The sequence below is a fragment of the Lepisosteus oculatus genome, chromosome 1 (assembly GCF_040954835.1).
Source record: "Lepisosteus oculatus isolate fLepOcu1 chromosome 1, fLepOcu1.hap2, whole genome shotgun sequence".
Classification (NCBI taxonomy): domain Eukaryota; kingdom Metazoa; phylum Chordata; class Actinopteri; order Semionotiformes; family Lepisosteidae; genus Lepisosteus; species Lepisosteus oculatus.
Window position 1 is genome coordinate 17,885,992 of NC_090696.1, and position 16,925 is coordinate 17,902,916.

At 48.9% G+C, this 16,925-nt stretch overlaps 2 protein-coding genes across 6 annotated transcripts in view; one reads left to right on the forward strand and one right to left on the reverse strand.

Annotated features, from left to right (window-relative positions):
• LOC107077004 (pleckstrin homology domain-containing family A member 3-like) lies at positions 1-11,704 on the reverse strand. 4 transcript variants are annotated; one of them, XM_069186324.1, is made up of 8 exons: positions 11,606-11,704; positions 8,885-9,001; positions 7,135-7,290; positions 6,239-6,375; positions 3,910-4,080; positions 3,020-3,063; positions 2,150-2,304; positions 1-1,983 (listed from the first exon to the last, which is right to left on the reverse strand). In XM_069186324.1, the coding sequence occupies exons 2-8, from the start codon at positions 8,904-8,906 to the stop codon at positions 1,925-1,927; spliced, it is 744 nt and encodes a 247-aa protein (XP_069042425.1). In that variant the 5' UTR covers positions 8,907-9,001; positions 11,606-11,704; the 3' UTR covers positions 1-1,924. The 4 variants fall into 4 exon arrangements, with proteins under 4 accessions (XP_069042425.1, XP_069042411.1, XP_069042413.1 ...); XM_069186310.1 differs by lacking the exon at positions 11,606-11,704 and adding an exon at positions 10,333-10,434; XM_069186312.1 differs by lacking the exon at positions 11,606-11,704 and adding an exon at positions 10,267-10,350.
• Positions 10,985-16,925, forward strand: part of tarbp2 (TAR (HIV) RNA binding protein 2) — a 12,865-nt gene continuing 6,924 nt past the window's right edge. The window contains exons 1-7 of one of the 2 annotated variants that reach the window (XM_015344200.2): positions 10,985-11,208; positions 12,456-12,625; positions 13,365-13,467; positions 13,951-14,020; positions 14,490-14,607; positions 15,446-15,573; positions 16,121-16,313. In XM_015344200.2, the coding sequence (XP_015199686.1) occupies positions 11,156-11,208; positions 12,456-12,625; positions 13,365-13,467; positions 13,951-14,020; positions 14,490-14,607; positions 15,446-15,573; positions 16,121-16,313 (835 nt within the window). In that variant the 5' untranslated portion in view covers positions 10,985-11,155. The remainder of the gene's footprint in view (positions 11,209-12,455; positions 12,626-13,364; positions 13,468-13,950; positions 14,021-14,489; positions 14,608-15,445; positions 15,574-16,120; positions 16,314-16,925) is intronic. The other variant, XM_015344199.2, reaches the window with a different exon arrangement.

A 16,925-nucleotide genomic window follows, 5' to 3' on the forward strand; every position in this document is an offset into this window, starting at 1 on the left:
TTTGCTGCTGAAAAATATATACTTTATTAATGTTATTATCGTCATATACAAAACAATCGGATAGCGTTATAAATGCTACTTTCATTGAAATGTACGCGCCATTCAGGCACACATTCTAAACTCACAGACCAAAGAGCAAACACGCATGCTGAATGTTTCAGGGTTCAACACGCATGTGGACATGCGACACAGGGCACATCCTTCAATGACACTCTTAATCAAACCCCTCACCCCAAAGAAAGTACGCCCAAGCACAACTCGGGCACCACCTCGACGTGCTGCCTCCAGACGCAGGCTTGGCCATCCAGAAAGAAGCTGGACAGAAGCTCCACGGACAGAGATGAAGACTCCCAATGCATAGCCACCGACTCCATGTCAGGTTTTACATACTGCAGGCGCGTCTGTAAAATCCAATGATGGGAGCTGGGCTGCTCACGTTGAGCAAACTCTACAATAAGATATAATGCAGTAGAGTCTGGAAGAATGAACAGCACGTTAATACACTTGCCTACACTGATACATTGTAAATATTCTCTCAAATCCCTTCTGTCCTTTGGCATCAAGTGCTCGTGCACAAGGGCCTGCAGGTCACAAAACCCGAAACAGATCACACATCATCTACTTCCCCGTCTCTCGGAAAGCCATCAGACCTACATGTCTTGCTCACATAATCAATCCCACGTCTTAGGCAGAAGATGACTAACACTGCAGTAACCCTCCCCTGCAGTTTGTATTGCTATTCTACACACAGAAAAAAGAAACAGGGCACGCAATCCGATATCCATGTAGTCATTTTGCAGTGTAACTAATGAATACACTTCTATCTGCGTGCCAACTTAAAAATAACATCTGTGGATCTAATAAGCTGTGACAGACTGGTGTCCCATCAAGGGTGGAGTCCTGCATTGCTCCCCTGTGCTCTGGGGCTCCATCACCCTCACCAGCGATAACCGATGATGGACGGATCCGATACGGATGGCAGAAAAACAATTATTCCAGACGGGAGATCCGAGATGGATAGTACTGTGATTCACCAGTCTGACTCCTGTTCGGCAAAACCAGCCCTTACAATGACTGGGACTGAATAAATTCTTTGACTTGTGTACTCAAACTTCAATTAAAAAAAAAAAAATCATTTTATAACATTCTAAGCAAGTTATAAGGAATTTCTGGCCCCTATTGTTTCTATGAATCATCCTACTGGTATAAAGCATCCTCTAAGCAGGAACAAGGGAAGAAGGAAACATTAGCTGGAGACTCCTTAATTAAAGTATTAAATTAGAAAGTTTGATTTGTTAACGGCTGTTCCAATGAAAACGACAGAACAGTATAAAGGTCATGCTGCCCTCTTGTGGCACTTTCAAATATAACACGATCTCCCACATTCCAGTGGTAAGCGCTCCTCGTAAATTAAAGAGCGTGGCACACCAGACAACAGACATTAATGACAAACATACAAAAACGCAGTACCTCTGATTCATTGAGCAGGGACTTTCTGGTGTAGTGTAAGAAAAATATTTAGGTAGAACAAGCCCTCTGAAAGGGAAGGGTGTGATACGCTGTACCTTAGGATTACAAGGGTATTGGTTGCATCTTCATGTGCTTAATATTTTAATACTAAGATCAAAGTATTTAAAAACGCTGCTGTGGTCTCCAGTATTAGGCACTGAAACCACACTCCTTTCCAGTCTGCTCAGGTCCCCATTCGCACCGGCCCTAGGATGAGCCTGGAACTGGGGTGCCAAGCTCTCCCCAACAAGGACGATCGCCTCCCCGTTCTTTGTCCTGGGTCAAAAGGTCCTTGTATCCTAAGCTAGCCCACTCCCCTCTTCCTCCTTCTCCTCCTCCCACCACGCCCAGCAGGACGGCCCAGTAACCTGAGGGCTCCGAGAGCTGGGGGGGGGGGGAGGGGGACCCCCCGATATCAGTGTCCGTTCTCCTTCCCTGGGGCCTCTGGGACGGCCCTGACAGCGAAGAACCCTTCTGAAACACAAGCAGACAGACGGCCGCTCAGAAGCGAACAGCAGTTTTAGAGGCTGGATTTCTCCTACGATACACATCCACTGATCCCGCCAGGAAGACGCACTAGAAGCGCCCATCTCGGCCTTCCTCGGGGAGGCCTACGCGCGCGGCTGGCTGGGGCGCTCACCCTCCGGGCCCTCGGGAAGCGTGGCCGCTGCGCCTTCGCTGTCCGACCGCAGGATGGCCCGCCTCTGGGCTCGGCACGCCGCCATCTGCTCCAGGTTCCTCATCACCGTCTCGCCGTCCCTCGTCTCCAGCTGCGGGCTGATCGCCCTCGCCAGCCTGCCCGAAAACCAGCCCGCCAAGCCCCCCCCCAACACAGCGATCAGTAACCCACTGCGGGCACGCACCGGGACCGACCAGACACAGCACCTCGATCTCCGATCGCCAAGCACGAAGACACGCGATGGCCTTTCATGCCACTGCCTGACTGGAATAAAGAATTACAAAGGAACGGAGCAAGGTTTATATTATTGTCCTCAGTCGGAGAGTTCTTTTCCCTAATTGTTTTCTCTTTTTTCTCCAGGTTCTGCCAATTAATATATTAAGCAAATGAGGCAAAAACATTTAAAAGGGGAAAACGCAGAGATCCGTGATGGTGAACAACGTTAGCTGAGAGGTGTTTTAGGGATGGGGGAAAGACGTGTGCTCTTCTGTTTTTGCCTTTAGTTTGGGTCGTTAGTGTAGAGATGGGTAGGACGCGGAAGACTTTTTTTTGGTACAGCCACGTTGTTAGGCACGACCACCATTTGTTTTTCCGGTTCTAGCTTATCAGTTTGTCTGGGTTTTGTTTTTCTTCTGGTCTTTCCCCTTCCAGGTGGAATATTAATGTGCACCTCTGCCTCCCTGGTTTTTTTTGGTATAATAAAGTTGATTTGTTTTCTCGGGGAAGTCTGATCTCTCGGGGAATTTCTCTAGACTACCCGAGTTTTTGTTTCGCCTGAATACGTGGACGAGCCTCGGGCAGAAACACAGGAGCTCTGCGAGGCGGACTCACCTGTCTGGCGTGATCACACCCGTGTGGCTCACTGACCTCTTCACCTGAAAGAGCGCGACAACGAGAGTTACGGCCGTGACCGGAGCTAAGTGACCAGAGGAGAGGCCACTGAGGCTGCAAAAACTTAACAGAGCTCTAACTGGGCAACGTGCGCTTTTGCTTTGTAAGTTGAAACCTCTGCAGGTCAGCTGTTTTTCCTGTTTTCTACAGTGCACACGCCGCTCCCTGCAGAGCTCAATGACTACAGAGTAACACAGGAGCTTACAGGTGCTCTCATCTAAAAAGCAACCTGCTTTTCATTTTATTTGAATAAATTCCTTGCCTTTGCACAATGCTTTCCACCTCCTTTTCACTATTCCGAAGGGCTTTCTGTGTAGGTGGGGACGCACTTCATCCACCACACACATCGAGCAGCACAAAGCAGTCACTCTGCACCATCACCTACACTAGACAGCAGAGCCAGTGGAGAGGGCAGGAACTGCTTCATTGTGCATGAAATATTTGAACACCACACCCGAAGAAGGCTCCACAGCCGAAACGTTGCGTTTTTCTTCTCTTTTCAGCATGGAATATACCTTTACTTGTTCCTTTGCAGCCTATGCATGCTGACGCAGCTCCCTACTTGAACTATATTTTAACAACTCTGTGCTTGTGCATATTCTAAGAGAATGCATAGACTTTTAGTGTTTACAGTGTTAAATGAAACAGGGTCTGCTTAAAATGCTTCGCAAAATACTGAAACTAGATTAATGGATAAGACCGTTTGCCTCCTTGATGGACACCGATTTGTCACAGGAAGTAAGCAGACCTAAAGGTGAATCTTTTCCTTGGGTTTTTCTTAAAAGCTCAACAAACCACACTGGAACACCCTCCCTGGAGATGGTACTTGCCCGTCGCGAATGGTGCTGGCTGGGACAGACCATCATGGCGGGGGAGTCCGGAGGTGACAGGTGGCAGAGCTCAGGAGCCATGTGCTTACTGGAGATGCGCATGCAGTCTTCCAGGACGCCCACAAATTGGTTGCAGGTCTCCTTCAGCAGGGAGGACGCATCCGTCATGGTCTGGACAGGGAAAGACACCAGAGCACATGACAGCAGCCGTTTGTAGGCCATGACATTTGTAGGATCCCAGGGAAGGTAATGGCTGCTCTCTCAGTGGCAGTACAACTGGCCTGAGGAGCAGGAGACAGATTTCCATTGCCCGTCCTGTGCAGAACAATCCATGTCCTGTTTGTTGAATCCTATTGAAAACTAGAGCAACTGATGCAATTCAATTGATATTCATCCCCCTCAACATTGCAGTGCTGGAAAACTGAGAGTAGACTGAGCTACAGGTTATCGGATTCCTTTCCGACACACACCAGTTCTTTCTGCCGAAGACCAGTCCCTTGTTCGACTGTGGGTTCCTAATATTTTGGCCATTGGACACACACACAAACTACATAGAAAGAAAGAACAGAGACCCATGTTAGCATATATTTGTACATTTCCTTTAGATCAATGTCCTTTAGCGTTAATCAACTTGACAGGCCTTCCCATATAAGCAGTGCAGGACCCCCACCCACTTAACAGAGAGTGTCACTGCATGTGGGAACAAGGAGTGACTTTCGTTGTGTCCGCCCAAGCCCAGCCACAGCAGTGTGCGTGCCCAAGTCCTGCCACAGGACGCCCGGAGGCCTGCGCTGTCAGTTACAGTATTTACCCAGGGCCTATCAAGTTCCACAGAACTATTCTTTTCATGATGGCCTCGGCCCAGCTGAGGAAAAACATTTAAGTGCCTTTACGAGAGAGAGGGAAATGCGAAACCACATGACGCCTCTACAAAACAATGCCACAATCGCGGCGCGAGAAAGGAAGGGGGTCGAAGAAAGTCGTCTCCTTCTTCAGGAATGTCAGAGGGGTGACATGGTGCTGGCTCACAGCTCCATTATCTAACGCAAGCTGATATCACAGCCATTGTCCTCCCCCTCTCTCCCAGGCTCGCCCTCAGTGGTACACAGGAGTGGCCCGGTAGAGCTGATAGGACTGGCCTGCCACTCTTCTTTATGCTTTCTAGAGCCTTAGATAAGATCACTTTATTAGCCACATTCGAATATTGGCATATTATAAACAAGAATATACTATTTCTTGCATTAGGAATTTGTCTTTTCGCATGCCCCAGCTTGCTCTCCCTGAGACACAGAGAAGCTTGGGGTCAGAGTGCAGGGTCAGCCATTGTACAGCACCCCTGGAACAGTTGGGGTTAAGGGCCTTGCTCAGGGGCCCAGCAGAGTAGGATTCCTCTGCCGGCTGCGGGATTTGAACCGGCAACCTTCGAGCCACAGGCGCAGATCCTTAGCCACAGTGCCACCGTTTTAGCAAAATTAACTTTCCTTCCCCTAGTTTGACTTCTTTTTTTTTTTTGAGGGGACATTGATGAGGGACCTGGAAGGGGATTGCAAGTTTTGCATTTTACCTTTTCATCCTTCACAGGTAACACAACACACCTGAAATGTACGTGTTCTGTAACATTACTTTAATGGGTATCGGACGCAGAATGTTTTTGTTGGTTTAAAACAAAAATACTTATTAAAAGAGACCCTGTTGCCTGTCACGCCTTCCTTCCTTAAAGAGCAGCTCGACTCGGCTCCTCAGGGGCTGCAGTCCAACAGGTTTTGCTGGTGTCTTTAAATCTCCAGTGTCTGAACAACTTCGGTCCAGTGCAGCAAATCGGTTCAATGAGTTGATCAAGTTCTGAAGTGGAAAGAAAAGCAGAAGCCTCCTGGCCCCTCCAGGACTGGCCAGGCTGTTGAGCAATGCCACTCCCCTCATCACAGAGTCCTGGCCAGAGCCGAGACTCACGGGTCAATACCATCAGACTGCGAGAGCCCCGTCTCTTCTCCCTGCCCCTGACTTAAACCTAACATGGGGATTTGTTTTTGTGGTTTTGATAGTGAGCAACATGGAGTTAGATAAAGACAAAAACACAGCGGCAATCAATTTGCTTTTCAGGTTTTTTCCCCCCACTTTCAACTTGTTCTACAATTTGTGGCAGAGCTTTCTTAAACTGAATCCACGCCATGAGTCTTTCCTCTGGCACGGATCAGTAGTAGGTGCTACTAGAGCTCTTATCATCAGGTCATTGCTGATCAGCAGCTGGGCTTTTTAAAGACAGCGCCACTCCTGGGTTATAAAGCAATGCAAGGCAAATTGGGAAGGGCGAGTGGCGCTGGCAAGATACCTGTGTGTCTGGCAGCGTGCCTCCCTCCCCAGGCTGGACAGAGTGCTCGATCTTGTGGACCTGCTCCATCAGCAGATCACAGTACAGCCGCAGCTCGGACATCTTCCCCTTCAAGCTCTGGCTGGCCTCGTTCAGCTCTGCGCAGGGAAGACACTGACTCAGGCTTCACACGCGGCTCAGAGGAGCCCACTGCCTCCTGCTGTGAAGTTGGCGGCCCTCCACACCGCCTCCCTGTATCCCACTGGCACAACCAATACTGCCTCCCCACAGATATCTTTTCTCCTCCCAGAGACGAAGCCGTCCCCCCACGCGGCTTCCCACAAGCTCATCAGCTCCGATCGGAGGCCTCACTCCTGGCCTGGCACCTCTGATAATGAGCCATTGCGGATTAGGCACCGGACACCAGTGCACACTAGTGTACAGTATGTAAGGAAGCACATTTAAAACCAAGAGCAGGAGGTTTTCCTTTGCACAGCAGGCCAAAAGCTGGCCAGCCACACTGACAAGGACATACCCTGGCTCTTTATTCAAGAGACAGCTGGATGAGATCCCTGGGGAAATGTTCCGAATGGGAAAGGTATGCAGCTGAGCTAGATGGGGCAAATGGCCTCTCTGACTATTCTTCTGACCCATCTCAGCTCTGTGTGCCCCATCACAAAGCATCCCATCGCCTAACTCAGTCCACAATACAGGATTTTGGTATTTCCAGCCCATTGACTGGTTAATTTACCCAAGTGCAGAAGGTCGCTGTAATAATTACGGAGGAGCTGAGACACAGACTTGCGCTGGAGCTGAAAGGAAGAGTGCAGGTGGCCGAGCTCTGCCCGACTCCCTCGGCTGTGGCGCTCGAATACCCCGGGCTGCGCCACCGGGCTGCGGTTCCCCCGTGACCTTGCCTTTCTCCTTCTTTGTCCGGCTGTCCGCCAGGCAGGCCTTGGCGGTGCCAAGGGCGACCAGCCACCTCTGCCTCTCGCCCGCTGTCAGGGCCCGCAGATAGAAGCACTGCTCCCCGGGGATCACCAGGTCCACCCGCGTGCCGTCCGTCGGGTGCACTGGAGAGAAACACGGGACCCTGGCCTTAAATCGCAGCCACGTCCTGAAGCTATTGGCAGAAACGCTGGCAGAGACCTGCGCCTGACTCCTACATGATCAGCTCTGCTCCTAGAGGGTCGCCGGGGGCAGTTCAGCAGCACTTGCAGGTCTCCTCACCTCAGCAGCGACAGAAGGGTTAAATTCACTTAATAAAGACTCAATTGGTCCATAAGTAAGCCTCCTGCACTAGTGTGAAGCCACTGGCAATGTAAGCCCTCTACAAGATCCCCTTCTTTGCTAACAATCAAGTACACTGAAAACCAGGGAGGGGGCTGGAGGGGGTCGATAAGAAAAAGCCATGCAATATATTGAGCTATCCCTCCAGTTCTATGATCCAATCGCCTTGCTCTTCCTAACTTTCAGAGCATTTTCTGCAAGCATTTTGTTGTAGCCTGAATGTAGCCAGCAGCTCTATCACCCCACAACTGGCAGCCCACTGGAGCTCAGCAGGTTCGAGCCTCTTCAGTACCTGGATGGGAGACCTCCTGGGAAAGCTAAGGTTGCTGCAATAATAATAATAATAATAATAATAATAATAATAATAATAATAATAATAGCTTACACTTATAAAGCACTTTTCTGGACACTCCAGTCAAAGCGCTTTACAGGTAATGGGGACTCCCCTACACCACAACCAATGTGCAGCCCCACCTGGATGATGGGACGGCAGCCATAGTGCGCCAGAACGCTCACCACACATCAGCTGATCAGATGTGTTAGTAAAACCAGTAGAGGGCGAACACCCTACAGTCTATATGGGTCCTAATGCCCCAGTGCAGTGATGGGGAGACTATACTGTAAACTTCATATGAGACATAGATCCAAGGTATGTACACTCTGTGGTCATTAAAAATCCCAGAGCACATCTTGAAAAGAGTAGGGGTTTTACCCCAGTGCCCTGGCCAAAATTTCTCCTTGGCCTTCACCAATCATGGCCTCCCAATAATCCCCATCTCTGAACTGCCTTCATCGCTCTGTTCTCCTCCCCACTGATAGCTGATGTGCAGTGAGAGTACTGACACATCATCCAGGTGGATGCTGAACATTAGTGGTGTCGGAGGGGAGTCCCTATTGCCTAAAAAGCACCTCGAGTGGAGTGTCCAAAAAGCATTCCATAAGCGCAAGGAATTATTATTAAATGAATCAGTAACGCTATGGATATTTCAAGACATTTTCTCTGCTTGTGAACAGCACCATCACCACCAAAGGGCTGCAGGTCTGCACATTACTGTACTGCCGATCAATTCTTATCTGCTGTAGCAGACCCACGTGCTAAAATGCTACCTTTATGGTTTACCTGCAGCCACAGAGGCAAGCAATAAAAAAGCAGCAGTAGGCCACCAGCAGCCAATGCCCTGCCAGTCATATTAAACCCTTTCTTATGAGTCCAGCAAACCACGAAGGAAAGGGAGCTTTGAGAAAGGAATCGTGGGCCCAGCCAGGGGTCACAAGGTCGAGCAGATCCGATCCCCCCCATCTCGAAACAATGCTCTTCCCGCAAGGGAAAGTGGCCCACGGTGTGTCCATCAAGAAGGGTGCGGCAGCGCCACCTACCTTTAATCTCACACACCGCCATCTTGATGCTCCCCTTGCTGCCCTTCCCCACGTCCTCCAGGGAGTCGTAGTAGGACAGGATTGTCCCGTCCAGGACGAAGTAGCGGGGCTGCCACCCTTCACCCCGCAGAGGCAAGAGAGGGAGAAAAGGATTGGGATTGAGAAACGGGGCCAGACTCTGGACCACAGCAGATATTGAACTCGGGATAAAGATCAAAGACATCAGAATTAACATGACATGAGAGAGGTGGGTGGGACACTGATGGAGGCCACTTGTTCTACAGTTACTAGTCCGATGGGTTTTAATAACCGAACCTCCAGCTGAATTATTTTGAACGACTATTAGAAGCAACACGAGAGGAGCTGGGACACACTCCGGCTCTGAAAGCTACCCAGGTCCCGTAGCGTTGTGCCGACGAGACGACCCGCTAGCCGTTCACTACAACCTGGGGAAGCAACTTATTGAGCAGCAGCAACTGTCATGAAGGTCATGATCACTTACAGTTAAGTGGAGGTTGTTTTTTTCCCCGTTCTGCAACACAAACGCGAACCCTTTCCAGTTTAACCAAGTCTAAGTTAAAGCACTGACCAATAACAGTCAACCTTCAAATTTTCCAAGTGTGAAGCAGTAGCTCACCGGCGTACGGATACTGTATCTACTGTACTGAGAAGCTGATATCAAAGAGCTCTTTAAAAACAACAAATCAAGCACTTTTACGCACTAAAAAGGGAGGAAAAAAAACTTAAAAGCGTCATTTTTTAAAAGAAAGCATAAGTAAAACAAATTCAACGCTCGTGTTAGTTTTTTTTTTACATTTAAAACGCTTCGGTTTAACGCAGGAGAGATTAAACTTTTCTTCCCCCTTCACAAACCCGTGACGCATCCAGAAGGAAGCTAGATGAAAAAATTAGGAGATTCCTCTGAAATACAGTGAAGGTGCGACTCAGTGGCTTGGAAATATGACTCGATCGAAGCCTCCATGAAGTGGATGGCCGTTATACGTTATGTTCACGGAAAACAAAAAAACAAAAAGAAGTTCGCCGTTAACTATAACTTTGTTACAGCTGAAGTTAGAATGCGCAGACATTTGAAATAAGCGAAACAAAACCTAAACCAGAAAACGATGTAAAAATATCTAAGAGTTTTAGTACGGCTCACAAGTGCGCACGCACATGAATGTTAAATTCAGTCTGCTACCGAACAGCTATGCTACGTTTACAAAGATGCTTTTGGCCGAATGAACCGACAAAACTTGTTAAGACTGACAGCATCGCCTCAAGACTCGCCTTCACCTGACAGTCTTTCACTAATAAGACAGCACGCTAAGATTTAATACTTTTTCGAGCGGTTTCGAGCTACTTATTAATTAATAATGAATCACCCGATAAGTAGTTTGTCCACTTGTGCAAAACCCCCTCCATAGCCCGGCGACAACGATAAAACCCACCGACCAGTCGGCGACGGAGGAGCGAACCGGTGCGAGCGATACACTGCATTGGCCTGGCTTTGCCCAATCAGAACGGAGTAAACTGGAACAGAAAGCTGCCGATTGGCCGAAACTCATTCACACCACCCCCTCCCGCTACGACGGAGCGACTAGGGTGACTAATAACGTACTAATAAGACCCACCAGCCAATCGCAGCTCAGAGGCGACACGAGTAGGGTTTGCTGGGAATTGTAGTCCTTAGTTATAGCCAGTTCTTGAGATGAGCAGTAACAAACTTTAGTTGGGTGGTTCTTCAAGGGAGAAGACGCTATTGGCACGTACTGATAGTATTAAGTGCTCGCTCGATTCCACCCTCAACCGACACGCTGAGATAATTGCCAATGTACCCAAATACGTTGAACATATGATTTCAGGTTTGGAAACGTGATGCGTGGAGCATGAATTAATACATGCGTCCAAATCTAGAGAGGCTTGCATGCCGCACGGGAATTTTACCTTAGTCCTAAATTACGGATTCGCGCACGTGCTCTGAAATTGACCGTGCACATATGTACAGCATAGCTCCAGATTCCCTTCCGGTTTGCATCTCACTGGCACACGCTATCGCATGTAAACGTTTTGCATTTTTTTTACCCTTGTTGAAAAAAAACTACATTTCCCAGAATGCAGCTGCTCAGGCCCGGATATGGGAGCCGGCTGCTGCGCTCAAGAGCGGTTGTATGTTGCTGCTGAAGAGGCTGTGAATGAAAAACACCGGTTAATTTGTTCAAAGGGGGGTGTCCGGAATCCGAAATTATCACGTTTTCGTTCCGTAAACGGGGAATGAGCGACGAGAAAACCCCGGCTAATTGCAAGAGAAACTCTGGGTGCCCAAGGTAAGCCCCGAGCACTACCGGGGGGCAAGTTGCAGAGAATCGTGCCTTTCGCGTGCGAAAGAATGAACGGTGTGTGGGATTTCCCTGTTAAAATATATTCGTTTAGTATCCACTTATTTCCCCCTTAGCAGAAAACAGGATTCTACAACAAAGGCTTGTTTCGTTTTTAATACGAAATTATGCACTAAATTGTAACGCAAACATGGCTGAGTAACTTGCTTTTATCCGTTACCTTGACGCGGTCGTTTGCTACGCGTTTTGTTACAGTCCCAATAAACATTTGGGTTATGAAATTCTTCGTTCTTTCCTCCGGCTGATATGTCTTTAAAAGGGGTACCGTTACCGGTTTGCTCGCACACATCTTAATAAAACGACCGCGTTTCTCCCTTGAACGCACTTCTTCACAATGTTGAGAATTCGGATGCATTTCTGCTCGAGACCGATAGTCAGCTGCTATTCCGACACCTCGAAATCCTGACCCATCACTCTGTTTCTGCTTTCTTCCCCTGTCGAGTCCTTCTTTTATCTCTCCAGCTACCTCTCCAATATCTATCCGCGGGGGGCAATTTAGGGATGTTGGCCCAGGTGTTCCCAATTCTGGTACTAAGGGATTCACATCCCCGCTGGTTTGTGCGCCATCTGAGCGCATAATTACACGATTGTTCCCTTAATAGGTTTGAATTCAAACTCTTCAATCGTTTTCAGTTCCTAAACATGGAGGACAGGGGTGTCCGGTGCAGGAACCGGAGGGCAGCTTTTGACAATGTAAATAAACACATGGATCAACTCGATCAGTTTAACAGCTTCTCAAGTACCGCTGCATTAAAGAAACCTGGAACAGACACTTGCAGACACTGATGTAGGAGGCTGTCTTTTAACTTGGTTGTAGTTCTTAAGTAACTAGGATCTCCAGTCTTTGAGAAGAAACTTTCAAAGGTTCTGACCAAGCAATTTGTTGATTCAATGAAAGATCTCGGCTGCCATAAAAACATATGTCTGTGGGATCCCAGGAATAGGATTGGGAAGCCCCGTACTAGCATATATCCTAGAAAAAGTAGGCATTATTGGTATTAATTACTTAATTTTAATTAATTACTTCACTGAACATCAGTTGCTTAATTAACCCAGTTGCCGAGGATACAATAGCTGTTTCCTCACTCAATTTGTCAGAGTGTCTACTAGGAGGAATGCCTGTATTGATCTAGTCTTTTCAAACAAGACTTTTTTGTTTCATTCCCCCTCATCAGTATTGAGCAAATGCTGGCTTTGAACCCCGGAAAGACCCCTATCAGTTTGCTGCAGGAGTATGGAACGAGGATAGGGAAGACCCCGGTGTACGATCTGCTCAAGGCTGAGGGACAAGCACACCAGCCCAACTTCACCTTCCGCGTGACCGTGGGTGACATCAGCTGCACAGGTGGGTCGCCGGGCAGGCCGCGAGTCTGCGCCCGGATTTCCCTGGTGCGTTTCGACGGGCGATGTCATCAGTACTGCAGCCCTGTCCTCTGAGAAAACAGGGACTCCGTGATCCACGATCTGTGATCCTAATTTTAAGACAAACTTCAACTTTGAAACTGTAGATTGAGATATAAAAGAGAGCCAGCAGGAACTGGGGGTGAGATTTTGCCTGTGTCTGCCTTTGGGATTTGCCTTTAGCCAGAGGCATTCCAGAAGAACAGCTTATTTAATTTTATCGATATGGATTAAACTTTGCTTTTTTTTCCAGGAGGATTGACTCAATTACTGACTCAATTAAGGAGACCTTCCTGCACAGGCCTGACTTAGCAGGCAATTTTAAAAGATCTTACAAACTAATCAATATAATAACAGTGCTGGTTCCAGCCAAGCTCTTGACTTAGTTGACCTAACACATTGCTTGCAAACTTTTGCACGTTTCTGTATACTAAAAGTTGGCAATCATAACTTATTAATTGAATGCAGCGGTTTAAAGGTCCCCTCTGAAATGTAGTCCTATTAATAGGTAAATTAAGAGTTCAATTACCTGACTTGAGAGATCAGCTGGAACTTGAATCAGCAGCGGTGGGTGTGTCCAGGGCCAGGGCTTGTAGATCCTGATTTAAGGAGAGCTGTGAGAGCTGCTCTTGAAACTCGCCTTGGGAAGTCCTGCTGAAAGCTGTCCTGGGTCTGTGTTGCAGGTCAGGGGCCTAGCAAGAAGGCAGCCAAGCACAAGGCAGCAGAGGCAGCACTCAAACTCCTGAAGGGCGGCACCATGATGGAGATATCAGCTGATGGAATCAGGTGGGTGTGTCCGGTGCCTCTGTTACTCATAATAAAAGTGTCATCTTAGTCTGCAATGTCCACTGTTATCATTTCTTCAGGCAGTGATTTTGCATGCTTTTTATTTCCATAGACTTGGTTTCAGGTAGTGTTTACAAATAGTATACCCTCCTCCAATTAGTCAAGATTCACCTTTTTTATGGTCCCTCTGTCGGCTTCCACCTGTTTACATGAGTTGTACTTGGACCTGGTGCCATTCTTCATAAACATGGAATGGGAGTGAATCCCGAATCTTAAATCTGCCTGAACACCTGCATTTGGACCCAGGACTACTCCTACTCTGGTATAGCAGGGAGTTGACAAAGAGGGTGTTTTTCCGTTTTCCCCTGTAGTTAAAGGCTGAGTAGTTATTTTCGGCTCAGACCTGGGTTGGTGGCCCCCAGCGAAGGGTGCGATCGTGAGCAGTTCGTTGACTTGAACTTGGTGTGTTTCTTCCTATCCCAGCTCCCAGTCTGAGGCAAAGGTCTCCAACTCCGTGCAGCAGGCAGAGTGCAATCCCGTGGGTGCTTTGCAGGTATGCTAAACTGGCTTGGACACCAGTAGAAGGGCTTGCTCTGGCTGGCAGCCTTAAAATGGGATACTACAGGGGAATTTAGAAAGGGAGAATGGGAGGCCTATGGCTACCTGCCTCACCCATGGCAAAGGAAGTCAAAATTCGTTACTGAGCAACTTTCCCATGTGGGATCCCATTCACATTATATAGAGATCTTAGAGCTCCAGGCTGCAGTCTCCTAAGGATAGAGCAGCTTTCTTTGCTAGTGTTTGCCCAACCGAAACAGTGTTGAACAGAGTGTTTTACGGAATTGTTTTCCTTTTGGGTTTCAGGAAGTGAATAATGGAATAAAAATGTTGTATACTTGAGGTATTTTGCTGTGTTCTGGGCTTTGCGATATGCCGTCTGACACGGGGCGCCCTGGAGACGGAAACCAGCCCTGGCGATGCTGTGACTCCTCCATCTTGTTCCTGCTTCCCCCTTCCTGTAGGAGCTGGTGGTCCAGAAGGGGTGGCGGCTGCCGGAGTACACCGTGACGCAGGAATCCGGCCCGGCGCACCGGAAGGAATTCACCATGACCTGCCGGGTGGAGAGGTTTGTGGAGATCGGTAAGAACAACGGGGACCCCCTGCCCCATCCTGCTAACGCCACTGCTCTCTCCTGCTGACCCTGAGCTCATCTACCGATCCACCTACCCACCCACACAGCGGATACTGAACAGCTCTGCCGTGGGGAATTTGTGAAGGCACTGACTCTAACATTTTAAAACATACCTGGCCAATCTGTTGAAGCTATGATGAAAGGGGAACAAATGCTCTTTGTATAATGAATCGGCAGTGATGAGTGCATTTCACACCACAGTGACACTACGATGTACACGGTACCCTGTACGACCTCCAGTCTAGAGTCGGAGTTGCAATGTATATGTAGTGCCATACCGCTGTCATTGTGTGCGATGCAACAAAACGTCCAGTGACCCCCTTACATTGCAAACATGCTTGAGACCTGGCAAATTTTGCTCCTTTATTCATTTTAAATTTAATGAAACACACACACACACACACACAAGGCGACATGCTTTTTAGATACTTTTAAGAATCTAAAAGTATGAACTGAAAATATGTCCCTATTCATTGTTGTTCGCAGCTGTAACGTTGGCGTGTTTTAACACCTCAGAAGTTCAGGGTTCTTTCCCAGATCTGGGGGTGGCAGCTCTCTTTCACTTCTTTGTTCTTGGAGCGGAGGGGGGATCCCTTCTCACGCCTCCTCCCTCTACCGAGTCTGGGGGTTTTCCTTTCGATCTTTAGCCGTGATGTCACAGGGCGTACCAGAACCAGATGAGATTTTCCAGGTCTGTTTTGGCACCCTCTACACCCGCCCTCCTACCCAGACTTAAAAAAAAACCGTGTTCCCGCCGTCCTGGGTAACTTCTCCCTGCGTTCCCAGGCAGCGGCACTTCCAAGAAGCTGGCGAAGCGGAACGCGGCGGCGAAGATGCTGGCACGCATCCACGACGTGCCGGTGGACCAGCGCAACGGCAACGAGGCCGACCCCGAGGACGACCAGTTCTCGCTGGTGAGGAGGAGGAAGGGCGGAGACTTGAGCAGGCTCTGCTGGAAGGGCAGTTCCTCTCGAGCTGTGTCAAAGCCTTGGAGGGTGATGCATTACACACTCGATACAGGACAGCCACTCGTGGCAAGTGGTGCTCACTTATTGTGTAGGTGAAGTCCTCATCTGCGGCACCCAAAGTGTGAAATATCGGTAGCGCACAGCTGTCTCAGGCAGGGACACGCAACCAGCCCAGTGATCAGCTGGTCCAGGGAGGTTAAGATGGAGGAGAAAGAAGCAGCAGAGGCAGCAGGTATGGGTTAGAGTGAGCAGGTAGCCTTGGCTTCCTTTCGGGGTGCAGATGAGGACAGGAGAAGATAAGAGGGGGGTGGAGTGAGTTGAGGCAGTCTGAGTTAAGAGTTGAGAAAAGTATCTAAAGAATGCCAACCTGGCTTACTACAGTATGTGATCTTTGCAAGTTCAGATGTGATGGGGGGGGGCAAAATGGGTATTGTTGACTAAATCAAGTTTGTTCTTTTTTTTTTTGCGATTTGCTTTTTCCCATTGTTCTCAGCACATGGGTGTGAAGCTGGAGAGCGGGAAGTTTAAGGGCTTCGGCTGCACCTGGGACTCCCTGCGCAACTCAGCCGGGGAGAAGATCCTGCAGCTGAGGAGCCATCCCCTGGGGCTGCCCAACTCCAACTTCTGCTCCCTCCTGCAGGACCTCTCCCAGGAGCAGCGCTTCGACGTCAGCTACCTGGACATCGGTGAGCTGCCTGGCTAGTCCGCGGTCAGGCATGGGGTTGGGGGGGGGGGAACGGGCGGCTCGTGAATCTGTAAAAGGATGTGTTTTAATGAGGAGGAACCTTGCATGGGTATGAAAAGGATGACTTGGCTGGGTTTTTCAGCCTTTTCTTCGTTGAAGTTGGATATGCTGGGGTTACTGAGTGCAGGTCCTGACGCTCCCCTCCATGAGCGTTAAGGATTTGCAAGTGTAGGGGTAGGATAGGAGTGACACAGAGGGGTGCATAGGAGAGATGGGGAGGTATGTGAGTTTGATTGTTGCGTGTGAGGTACATGGAGGGGGGTAATGGGGTGATTATGTGATGGCTCCTAAGGGCCTTTCCTACTTTTCCTCTGCATGCTAATTGTTTTTTCCCCAATGCAAATGCAAGACCTGGCCAATATTTACCTAACCAGCCCTGTATTCCTATTTACACTAATCCTCTCCAGTCTCATGGAGGTCTAGTGCAGTAAAGCGCCAGCATTGCACAGGTCACCAGGGGAGTTCCAGCATCATGTTGACATCTGACCTCCGCAGCCGCGCGGCTCTAACGCGTAGCGGGAGGCTGGTGCAGTCGTGTAACCAAGGCCCTGTT